This window comes from Antedon bifida, chromosome 2 (assembly GCF_963402885.1).
Source record: "Antedon bifida chromosome 2, ecAntBifi1.1, whole genome shotgun sequence".
Classification (NCBI taxonomy): Eukaryota; Metazoa; Echinodermata; class Crinoidea; order Comatulida; family Antedonidae; genus Antedon; species Antedon bifida.
The window spans coordinates 36546246-36559019 of NC_136227.1; the positions used below are offsets into that span (position 1 = coordinate 36546246).

The window sequence follows — 12774 nt, forward strand, 5'->3', positions numbered from 1 at the left end:
ACACTAACCCCTTCCCATTGGTCTTGGTTTAATGTTTAATAATCAATGTCGTTATCAGTGCAAGTATCCATTTATAGACCAATCCTCGACACTAACCCCTTCCCATTGGTCTTGGTTTAATGTTTAATAATCAATGACGTTATCAGTGCAAGTATCCATCTATAGACCAATCCTCGACATTAACCCCTTCCCATTGGTCTTGGTTTAATGTTTAATAATCAATGTCGTTATCAGTGCAAGTATCCATTTATAGACCAATCCTCGACACTAACCCCTTCCCATTGGTCTTGGTTTAATGTTTAATAATCAATGTCGTTATCAGTGCAAGTATCCATTTATAGACCAATCCTCGACACTAACCCCTTCCCATTGGTCTTGGTTTAATGTTTAATAATCAATGTCGTTATCAGTGCAAGTATCCATTTATAGACCAATCCTCGACACTAACCCCTTCCCATTGGTCTTGGTTTAATGTTTAATAATCAATGTCGTTATCAGTGCAAGTATCCATCTATAGACCAATCCTCGACATTAACCCCTTCCCATTGGTCTTGGTTTAATGTTTAATAATCAATGTCGTTATCAGTGCAAGTATCCATTTATAGACCAATCCTCGACACTAACCCCTTCCCATTGGTCTTGGTTTAATGTTTAATAATCAATGTCGTTATCAGTGCAAGTATCCATCTATAGACCAATCCTCGACACTAACCCCTTCCCATTGGTCTTGGTTTAATGTTTAATAATCAATGTCGTTATCAGTGCAAGTATCCATTTATAGACCAATCCTCGACATTAACCCCTTCCCATTGGTCTTGGTTTAATGTTTAATAATCAATGTCGTTATCAGTGCAAGTATCCATCTATAGACCAATCCTCGACACTAACCCCTTCCCATTGGTCTTGGTTTAATGTTTAATAATCAATGTCGTTATCAGTGCAAGTATCCATTTATAGACCAATCCTCGACACTAACCCCTTCCCATTGGTCTTGGTTTAATGTTTAATAATCAATGTCGTTATCAGTGCAAGTATCCATTTATAGACCAATCCTCGACACTAACCCCTTCCCATTGGTCTTGGTTTAATGTTTAATAATCAATGTCGTTATCAGTGCAAGTATCCATTTATAGACCAATCCTCGACACTAACCCCTTCCCATTGGTCTTGGTTTAATGTTTAATAATCAATGTCGTTATCAGTGCAAGTATCCATTTATAGACCAATCCTCGACACTAACCTCTTCCCATTGATCTGCACTGTAAAGTTAGATTGTCATTTTGTTGAATTATTTTTGGTTTATAATGCAGATGATAATGGAAACTTGACACTGTAATAATAAATCGGCAACACGAAAGATAATTAAAGCTTTATAATGACGAAATATATAATAAATAAAGTTATTACCTGATAAATTGACAATGATAATGAACATTTTGACAGAGAGATGCCATCATGCGTATGCGCTAATTGGTATACTTTAAGAATTAATCTAATTTTGCTCAATAATTTACTTATTGGAATAATAATGCATCCCCATTATTAAATAAATATTTCTGCCATTTGTGTACTCTGACCTATCTAATTAACTTGTGTTCTAATATCTTATTTACGTCGTTTAGAAGCATTTATTTAATTTTTAATAACTACAAGTACAGTACCTGAAGAAGAACTTTTAATTCAAGGACATTTTTAAAATATACCGTAACATTCACAGTTTCCTATTGGACATTACAAATGTACGCATGCAAGACAATAATTGTATTTCAAAAGTTTGAAGAATCAATTAAAATATTGTGGTTTTGTAAAACATTATCCGATACTTTATATCAGAAGTTGAAATACGTAGGTATTAATTTCAAATAATTGAAAGTAAATTATAGCTTACGATAAATTTAAATAAATGCAAAGACCAAATTAGGCCTAAATAGAAGTATAAGAACATATATATTTTTCAAAATTATATATTGTTTTCACTGGTGTTTTAGGTATTATAAACATTAATATATTAATATATTATATTATATAACAGAAATGTTGTGATCCTTTCTTTTCTGAATTATTTTATCCTGCCTAAATATGTTTTAATAAAATAAAATAAATATTAGTTTGAGACGAGATAAAAAGTAACACATCTTCCTAGTGTCTAATTGCTCTGTTTATGTGATAAAATTATTCCATCTTGTTCGTTGCTAGTCAATGCGTTGGTGACTGCTACCTGAATGGAGATATTAGATCGTTGTTCGACAGCTTACTGCCCACAAAACACGGACTTAAATAATCGATAGTAGTTATTTCCAGTAACGTGTAATTAAAAACCTTCTTTTAAAACGTTCTCCGACATCTTGCCAATCAAATGCAAGGATACACGCGATTAGAAACGCATGCGCACTATAGGATTTGTTACTTGCGTTGAATGCATGGGCGATAGTGACTTCTTATGAGTTCGCATAAAAAGCGGGTAACGAGTGGGGTCTTTTACAGTCAGAAAAACTATTTTGAAACACCTGGTTGTTATTACATCTGACCAGCAAGAGTGGCATTTGTGAAAGAATGTTTTATTTCAAATTGTTTGGTAGTATTTGGTTAGTAGGCTGTTTACTGAATGTGGCACTAATACCAACAGTGAGCAGTGAACAAGCGGTAAGTTTAGTTATTATGGCATGCATCTATAGGTAAATCAATTTAATATAGTGAAATTGTATGTTCAACTTTTAAAAAACTGGACTGACGTTTAGGCGTTCGGCAAAACGCCATATATTCTGTTAGCGGTAAGTTGAGTTATTATGCCATACATCTATTAAGTAAATCAATTAAAAATAATGAATTTGTATGTTCAACTTTAGGTAAAAGTGAACTGACGTTTAGGCGTTCGGCAAAACGCCATATACTGTTATGGCAATTGTGTATTTAAACCATCATAGAATAATATTTGAAAACTTCCTTTCATTGTAACAATCTTAGAGAAATGTTTCAGCAAAATTCTAAGTTAATGATAATATTCTCAATATTTACAAACCCGTAAATTGTATCAGATAATTCCTTTTGTTGATGAAAAAAAAGATTTTTTTTTATAAAGTACAAACGGCAATGATTATTAGTAGTTAACTGGGAAGACATTACCTAGTTAGTTTTATATACAAAGCCTTCTTTATGTTCAAAGAGGTAAATGATGTGTAACATAATCTTGAAAATAATATTAGTATACTTTAAAAGTATTGTAATAATGAGGAACAAGAATAGACCTCCATGAAATCCCAAGGAAGAGAGATCATAATCCACTAAAGACAACAGTTACTTTATTCGACATTTAAATTGATGAACCGATGACTTGATGACATTCACAGCCGGGATTTAGATGGCAAATTGTAATAAGTTTGGCCTCATTTTTGAAATTTTGCATATAATAATCATTCTCAGTATTTTTTTTGTACGAATAGAAATTATTCTACCTTATTATTAAGCTTTCAGTAAGATTGGTTGATGAGCCAGCACACACGCACTTTATTTTAAAATACAGTAGCTAAAAGGTCGTCCCATTTTCATCATAAAGCAACGATGCAATCCTATGTAGTATCTGGCGACTTATAAATGTCTTATCGTACTGTGGTATAATGAGCTCACTACTTAAATAAACCTGAAACTGTGTGTATATTCAACTAATCAAATTCAGATTTTAAAAAAGTTTTCAGTTGTTAACGATATGAATATTAAAATGGAAACAAAGAAAGCGTCTTCGTATTGGGTTCCGTCATAGTACACCATAATTATTATCAGAAAGAAAAAAATCTCAACAAACATTAGATTGTTCATTTCAAAATAACAATCACATTATGAAGTTGTGATAGAGCCTAGAGTTAAAATGTCGCTTTTAGTGTTCCACTTTGTAAACATATTTTATACCATACTACTTTGCTAATAGCTATCTAATAATTTTACTAAATTACCGTATATTCTTATAAGAGCCGCCTTTTAAATGTCGAGTATTATTATATTTCTTGTTGATGGAATAATTATTCATTTCAGATTCAAAATCCATTTCTTTGTCTAACTTATATTCCCTCAAATGGAAGAAAATACCAATTACAATAATTTTAGAAATAGGAAGGACTGGTGACTGACTCACTTTTATTTGAACCATATTTTTCACTTAATTTAATATTCTTTCGTGTATGAAATGTTGCCGATTAGGATTCAAGTTTATTAAGTACATGAACAGCACGATTTGTACTTTGAAAACATTTAGTCAAGATAGGCTTTAGTAATTTTAACCAACCTTGTTTTATCTGGAGTTTAGTGATAATGAATAATAAGAAAGTATGTTTGGTTATTTAGGAATAGTTTTAGAAGTTTACACAGAAATAACTATTGCTTTCTGTATTTCAATTGTTCAGTTAAAATGTCAGTCAATCATACATATTTTATAAATGCTGTATTCCAACTATCTGAACTTGGAACGTTGACTTTGAAATAGAGAGGTCAAAATGGCAGGCAGCACTTACCTTTCTGCACTGCTGGTTATCGAAAAAGAGTTCAGCGAAAGATAATCTTTATAAACAAATCTTATTCTGAATTTCCTCTTCTTGTTTTCCATTTTTAGTAGACCTGTATTTTTAAATCAATGAATAAATTGTGATTTTAAAAGTAGAATGCTTAAGTTTAATTAAAAATAGATCTGTTGCGTAATACTTTTATCATTTTTAACCCTTTTATAGTAAATCGTCAACTCTTAATGATTCGACTTAATTCCACTTTACATATTAGTAAAGACCTTCGCGGCGTGAATTGCGTTAACTCTTAAAAGCTTTTATTCACGTACATTGCTTAACCAATATGTTTTTGATCATCTTAACCATAAAGATGGCACACGTCTTACATTGTTAATGGACAATTTAGTTTATGATTTATTTGTGAGGTTTCCCTAATCTAACACTTCTTATAATTCCTATAAATTGTACTATTGAGAGAACAAGAGTAAATAAAGATAATATTTAAATAGTATACAGAATCATTGGCCAGTTGTATAGTAGTTCCTAGCGAAAGCATTGACATTTTCAAGTCATTAGAGATAATATGATTCTAAATGTTTAATCTTTTGAAATATTTTCTCAGGTTGTAATAATAATAATACAATATGTTGTCATACGTGCTGTTTGCTGCTCAACGATAATTTGTTGAGGCCTATTTATCAGAAGCCATTTACCATACACATCAGGCATGGTTCTGTAATATTATAGTTTGAGAAAAAAAGAAAGAAAAAAGATAAGAACTAAATTATGGAGTGTTTGTATAAATACTATTAATGATATTTTAAGATTGGAAATTTAAATAAAGCAGTAGTTTCAACAACATAGTACTTTACGTCTGAATGTTTTTTATTCTCAAAGGATTGTGTTAAATCTACGATCACGATCTATTGATTTTAATACATACGGTGTGAGGTGGCCTAGCGTAACATATCAAGAGACAGATCATAATCCCGCACAATTGGAGTCAATTTATGAGTTTAAGAAATGAATTAATTAAACCAAGCTATAAAGTAATATACTGTGTCTACTGGGAGTCGTTAATTTTTGGCCACATTAACGTCGTTGTGCTTGTTTTATCATAAACTACGAAATTATACCTTCCAAGGTGCTTCCCAGGTGTCTAATTCGTAGGTATTACTGGTCATGCGCAATACACCCTGATCAATAAACTCTCAATCAAACCTTAAAAACTTGTGATTAGTAATAATTTTACCATTGTAATTTATTGACTGCGTATACTACACACACTATGTAATGTAGAGTTTCTGTTAGTAAATAGGTGTAGGTTCACATAATTATTGATAGTGGCTTTTATTCTTCTCTTGGATCTTCCTAGTCACTGCTATTGACTATTATTTATTTATAATAATAAATATATAAATCCAAAGGCAAATTACTGAAAAAATGACAATGCTGTGGGTATCAGTGGCTGGATCTCAATGGAGATACAAAAAAAAAGCGAAAAGCTAAATCAAAACAATAAGTAAAACAGCCAGAAAAGTTAGCAGAGCTTCCGGGCAACACTAGCCCTTCATCAGTGCAAGTGAAGGAATAATAATAAATATATAAAAACAATTAGGTCTACAAAATAAATTGTTGTTAAAAATGATAAATTAATAATCTAGTGTACTTATTGAAATAATGCTTAGTCACTAAAAATTGTCTTAATGCCCCTATATAAATAAAATATACCATTGGTTATTCAACTTAAGATGTCGTGAAACATAATCATAATCGTAAAACATCTTACCTTTCAATCCAAGAATTTTACACTAGATTTAATATCATCTCTTGCAACAAGAAGCACCTAGACACGTTTACACCTTATAATGAAATCTGTTTATGAGCTTAAACATAGCTGGGTAAACCAGACACTCGTCATATTTTGGATCGCTTTATATTTTTACTAAGAAGTGTCATAATAAATCATAACATAATGTTTGTAAATGTATTATTTTGTTTGAATGTACATTAGAAGTTAAACATTTCACAGTAATTCTAGTATCCTACAATTGAAATAACGAATCATTTAATGCATTTTTTTTCTATTCAGTTTATAATTATAATTTTGGTTACTTGAATTAAGTAAAATGTTCGTGCCATAATTAATTCTATTTATATAGGATTTAACTGCATACATGTTAACCTTTCTTTTTCAAGATCAATTTTGTACAGACCGTTCATTGTTTTAGTACCGAAATTAATAATTATTATTTCGCTAAAAGATAAATTGTCGTCAATAAATCATTATTGTTTTGTTTATTACTGTTTGTGTGTTTGAAGCAGCAGAAGACCTTCACTAATAGATTCATAGAAATCTTATATAGTAAACTGATTGATTCAACGATAAACCAAGTGAGGCATAGCATCAACTGCAGCAGTCAATACAACAATTCTATAAATTGCTAGGAGCGAGGATGCTCAGAATACATCTAAACTATTTTAATCGCGAGCAATTATTACTTGATTCCTTTATGATTCTGTCCTTTTAACTAAAGATTACTTTCATTAACGAAATTGGTAACAGGCATTTAGGGAGTAATTATTATTTGTTTCAAAAATAAGCACCAGTGTGGAATCGCCAAACCTCTTAGCAGCCCGACCATTGCTTCTTTCGTCCATACTGTTGTCATTATCTCACGCATTACTGACCATTTATTATGATTATCGTGTCATCGTGCTCTAAATACTATAATACGCTTGTTTCTTTCAATTTGTACTGGTTATCGATAATTTATCTGTTATTTCTGACGTCATTTAATAATGTATATAATTTCTCTTACAAATATGTTATATACATAGTAAACCATTAGTAAAACATCTAACATACATTAGTACTCTGATACAAACATTAAGTTAATAACATACAGTTGAGCACTAGTTTACAAGAGTTTTCTTTTTCTCAACTTGATCGGTGGGTGCATTAAGATTAATCAACATTGATGCTTTGAAGGAAATGTGTTAACTTAGATAGACATTTTATGATTATTGACAAAGCATTGGTTGAAAACGATCGAGTACACACATTCATTATTCTAAAACATAACAGTGTTAGTACTATTTCTATTAATAACCTTAACAAGTCTAACATGTTACTTCCTGAGTACATATTAATAATACACAGAGGTTTTACTATCAAGTTGTACTGGAACATTTTAGTATATAAATACTTACAGAAACATTATTGTATACTGGTAACAATTAAGCGCAATATACGTTATTAGTTATTCCTATAACACAATATATCATTAAACTGAAATGTCTATGTCATACTTTCAGGCACGAGGAGCTGATGTCCTTAGTAATGTAGAAATTGCGGACGAAGAAGCCAAAGAACTTATTGATAACCTCATCAAATCCAAAAAGGACTTTAGTTCCAACGATGATGAATTGTTCCAATTAAATGATGAAGATAAACGTGGGCTTTTTCCTACAGGAGGAATGGATCCCCTAGGAGCGTCATATTTTACAGGGAAGCGAGCAGCAGATAGCACTGAAGATAGTTCAGAAAAAATAGGTTTTAACGATAAAAGAGCATTTCCGGGAAGTGGTGGAATGGACACGCTTGGCAATGGATATTTCACAGGAAAAAGAGCGTTTCCCGGAAGTGGTGGAATGGACACGCTTGGAAATGGATATTTCACAGGAAAAAGAGCGTTTCCCGGAAGTGGTGGAATGGACACACTAGGCAATGGATATTTCACAGGAAAAAGAGCGTTTCCGGGAAGTGGTGGAATGGACACACTTGGCAATGGGTATTTCACAGGAAAAAGAGCGTTTCCGGGAAGTGGTGGAATGGACACACTAGGCAATGGATATTTCACAGGAAAAAGAGCGTTTCCGGGAAGTGGTGGAATGGACACACTAGGCAATGGATATTTCACAGGAAAAAGAGCGTTTCCCGGAAGTGGTGGAATGGACACACTAGGCAATGGATATTTCACAGGAAAAAGAGCGTTTCCGGGAAGTGGTGGAATGGACACACTTGGCAATGGATATTTCACAGGTAAAAGAGCGTTTCCAGGAAGTGGTGGAATGGAAACACTTGGCAATGGATATTTCAAAGGAAAACGAGGGTTTCCCGGAAGTGGTGGAATGGACACCCTTGGCAATGGATATTTCACAGGAAAAAGAGCGTTTCCCGGAAGTGGTGGAATGGACACACTTGGCAATGGATATTTCACAGGAAAAAGAGCGTTTCCCGGAAGTGGTGGAATGGACACCCTTGGTAATGGATATTTTAAAGGAAAACGAGGGTTTCCCGGAAGTGGTGGAATGGACACCCTTGGCAATGGATATTTCAAAGGAAAACGAGGGTTTCCCGGAAGTGGTGGAATGGACACCCTTGGCAATGGATATTTCACAGGAAAACGAGCGTTTCCGGGAAGTGGTGGTATGGACACATTAGGTAGCAAATATTTTAATGGAAAGCGAGCAATATTTGACGATTTTAAAACACACGACAGTCTCCATGGTTTCAAAAAAGGTTCATCGTTTTTACATGGAGGCCTTTCCTCTGGAATGAATGGTCGTATTTCGGGATTCAAAAAACGATCAATTAGTTCAGATGACGGAACATCCGAATAAAGTTAATGGACATAATTACACATACCTTGACAGGAACCAATAAAACGTTTAAGAAATTGCAATGTTGTCCCATAGTTTCTAAAACAAACATCTGTAGAATTAATTAAGTAAACAGAATTTATTTATATTTATATATCAAATTAATTTTTGTTTAATTTTGACGACATGACCAACAAACGGATAATTTTAATTTTGAATGATTTAAAGTACTTTTTATGTTTCATTTTCATTTGTTTTGACCAAAATTGTGATGACAAAAATGATAGGACTGACAGTCAAAGTATGATCTCAATAAATTCCAAAGGACTTCGCGTCGGCATTATGTCCAATTGGAGGTAAGTTGAGGTGTTAGTAGGGGAGGACTCTAAGTGAGAACGTTTGCTTGGATGGAAACAAAATTAGTCACATTACCCATAATTCTTTTCTGCCGTCGATATTTTTAATTGATATCTATTACGTAAAAATAATATATTTTCTAAATGAATATGTTAATTTCAGTTGTTTTCGAAAACACAGTGCCTATTACGTTACGTGTGCTTATTGAAATCACAATTATGTTATCTTCCTGTAAATTAAAATTAATAAATTTATGTGACGTAGTTATGATACATATTGTTCAGATTATTTTCTCGTTGTGACCTACGAACTATGCCGGTAAGTCAATGCACGTTTTCATTGGTCTTAAATCCTGTAGGAAAGAACGCGTCACAAAATCGAATCAATACAACTAAATAAAACAAATAAATAGAAGAAACAGCTAGTATTTTTGTGATATTACTAAAAATGGTACCAGTTATTTTGACTTGATCCCAATATGGTCATTTCATTGATGTTTAATTTCAATTGATGCAGCATTAAAATGTATATTTGACATTTGAAAATGTCCTCACCGATTCAATATTATGTTGAAGTTTAAGTGTTACTACCGTGTTTGATCGTTTTGTAAATGACATAAAAGTTGATCATTAAGTTAAATTGCATATATAACAAAAATAGTATGTTTATAAAGACTATAGGACTAATTATGTAGCGTAATATTGGGAGTTATTCCAGCAACACAAAGTAGTGTGAGAGAAGACTAATGTTAATGCTCTCTAAAATGCGAATGTATAGGACGGACACAACCACACGCTGGTCCGACTCAAGCAGCAGGTTTTTTTTTTATAGGAGATAGTACGTTAAATACGCGGGCACCAATTAACATTCAGGTTGGTATTTAAAGCGCAACTTAAAACAGTAGTCTCATGTGTATAAGAGCTATAGTTGTAATGTTTCACCCTAGTTGTAACTTGGTAATACTGTAAATCAGTCATCAATTGGATTTGACTACTTTTGATTATTAGTACGCTAATGTGTACAGTCACGTAGGCTGCGGCCTAATAGATACTTTAATTAAAGAACCGTAAGAGATTCACTGCACTTTAGTGTCGTCTTAAACGTTACGGACGGCTAAGAATTTGAATATTAGCATGCTGACGCCAAGTCACAGTGCAGAAAGCTTTTTATATCCGGTTAGTTACAAATACAATGCACATAAGGCTCATAAGACAACCAAACCACAGTTGGCGCTGTAATTGCGTTGTAAGAATCTCATGTGCCGTGTTTTCGTAACTATATTCGGAGACTAAGAGGGCTCACTATTTATTATTCACGTTAAAAGAATACAAAAAGCGTGCTACTAATACCTTATACAGAAGATACAGGTAAGTCAGATTTTAATATACTATTGTGACGTGTCCAATATATCATTTTCCTGAAAATCAATGGGCATTATCCTAGCTTTCTGACATTCTTTGAGAGCGCTAAACATTTACGTTAATTGGCGTAAGCCAGAAGAAAAAAATATGTGCGTTTGTCTGTCTCTGTACAAAAAGGTCCTTCCACAGTAAACTTGGGTCGGTTCCACGACATCAGATGATGTTGCCTCCTCCTCATGATGTGTGGTGGAATGGAGAACGTATTATTCTGTGAACCTCTAACACAGTAGCTCGCATAGCTTTAACTTTATCCATTGTGCTTAATTTTACATTACATTGGGATTTGAACCCATGACATTCGTGTTAAAAACGACGCTCATACGACGTAACGATTAGAATGACGTAGTATGAGGCACGTGGATAAGACTAATTTCAACTGTAGTCGTGTACAGTACGAGTGGCGTAACGAGTAATTATCTCGCCTTCTGTGACGTCATCATATTATATCCACTCTAACTAAAATCTAAATGTTGATTACTTCATCATGCGACAAAAATGTGAATAACATGGGCCTAGCCTCACTTATAGTTCCATCTACAGAGTATATTTTAATCTTGTATAGCGCCTCAGAAGGAAAAGTGTACACACCCCACCCCCCGCGACCCCCACCATGATTAAAACCTATTCTGGAAGCTATTGAATTGTAGATAAATTAATTCATGTAAAAAGAGCGCGCATCTGAGCTGGCTTCTGTGCCGGAATTTCTTCAAAATATTATGCTTTTGCTTTCTTCATGTTTAATTTTGATGATGATGTAGTGTTAAAATATTAGAAAATAAGAGGTTCGCGTAATTTGAGGCTAACATACGGTCATAAACAAATACGATTACCGGTTTGCTCAGTCGACTGGGGGCTCGAATGTTATGGGTTCGAATCCCATGCTCGCCGGAATGTAAACTTGAAGCATGGTGGAAGAAGAAGCGAGCGACTGTGTTTGGGGTTCACAAAATAATACGTCCCCCTTTCTAGACACATGGCGGAAACATCAAAGCATCTGATGTGGAACCGACCCAAGGCTGTGTAAGTGCCTACCGTGCGAGACAGGAGAGCAGAAAGTCTGTAGTTATTGTCTTTTTTTTTTGGTCCCTCATACACAGTCGGGATACATACTTTTTAATTTGTGTACGAGCTCAAGTAGTATACGTATGAAACGCCATATGTGCAAAAATATTTATCTTTTTAATAATATATATGTCTACATTATTATTATTATTATTATTATTATTTCTTAAATTACCTTAACCTTCTAAATATCTCTCTTTCAAAAGAAAAACGATATTTATTTGCGAAAAAAAACCCCCCAAAACCCGGAGGATTGGAACCGTACCTCAGAGAGAACCGAGATTACTCAAAACCGAGCATTACCCGTTATGCCACAGAAGGACACGGCTAAACAGAAGGCACATAATATTCTATTTGTCCTACGTGCCTATATGACGTCATCGTTACGTCATAAATATGCATATTCATGACACTAGTATTAGTTTTACGTGGCTTTGAATCAGAGGGCCGGATAGCTCAGTCGGTAGAGCGTCGTGGAACACGATTATCGTGGGTTCAAACCCCATGCCGGTCTCGGTGGAAAAGAGTTAAAGCTATGCGAGCTTCTGTGTTTGGGGTTCACAGATTTAAACGTCCCCCATTCCACCACACATCATGAGGCGGTAACATCAAGGCATCTGATGTGTACCCAAGGCTGTGAGAGGGCCTTACCGTGCTAGAGGCAAGGGAGCACAACACATTTTTTTTTTCTTCTGGCTTACGCGACCTTTTATGATATCGTAAATTTTATGTTTAGCGCCCTCAATTTTAAGAACATCCGTTTTATAATGTCAGAAAATTACGAACAATACACTAATCTATTTATCTGTATAATATAAAAGGCAAACACAAAAAGTTTG

General features: G+C 33.7%; 1 protein-coding gene across 2 annotated transcripts; it reads left to right on the forward strand.

Annotated features, from left to right (window-relative positions):
• Window positions 1-2460: 2460 nt before the first annotated feature.
• LOC144834937 (uncharacterized) lies at window positions 2461-9925 on the forward strand. 2 transcript variants are annotated; one of them, XM_078689928.1, is made up of 2 exons: window positions 2461-2643; window positions 7809-9925. In XM_078689928.1, exons 1-2 carry the CDS (start codon window positions 2554-2556, stop codon window positions 9114-9116), a joined length of 1398 nt encoding a protein of 465 aa, XP_078546054.1. In that variant the 5' UTR covers window positions 2461-2553; the 3' UTR covers window positions 9117-9925. The 2 variants fall into 2 exon arrangements, with proteins under 2 accessions (XP_078546054.1, XP_078546055.1); XM_078689929.1 differs by having other exon boundaries at window positions 2462-2647; window positions 7816-9925.
• The last annotated feature ends 2849 nt before the right edge of the window (window positions 9926-12774 follow it).

What these genes read in the sequence shown, in the direction of transcription:
- LOC144834937 (XM_078689928.1), top strand. Translation starts at nt 2,554, where the DNA reads ATGTTTTATTTCAAATTGTTTGGTAGTATTTGGTTAGTAGGCTGTTTA. An exon ending in CAGTGAGCAGTGAACAAGCG is followed by an intron (nt 2,644 to 7,808) that starts GTAAGTTTAGTT and finishes TCATACTTTCAG; the next exon opens with GCACGAGGAGCTGATGTCCT.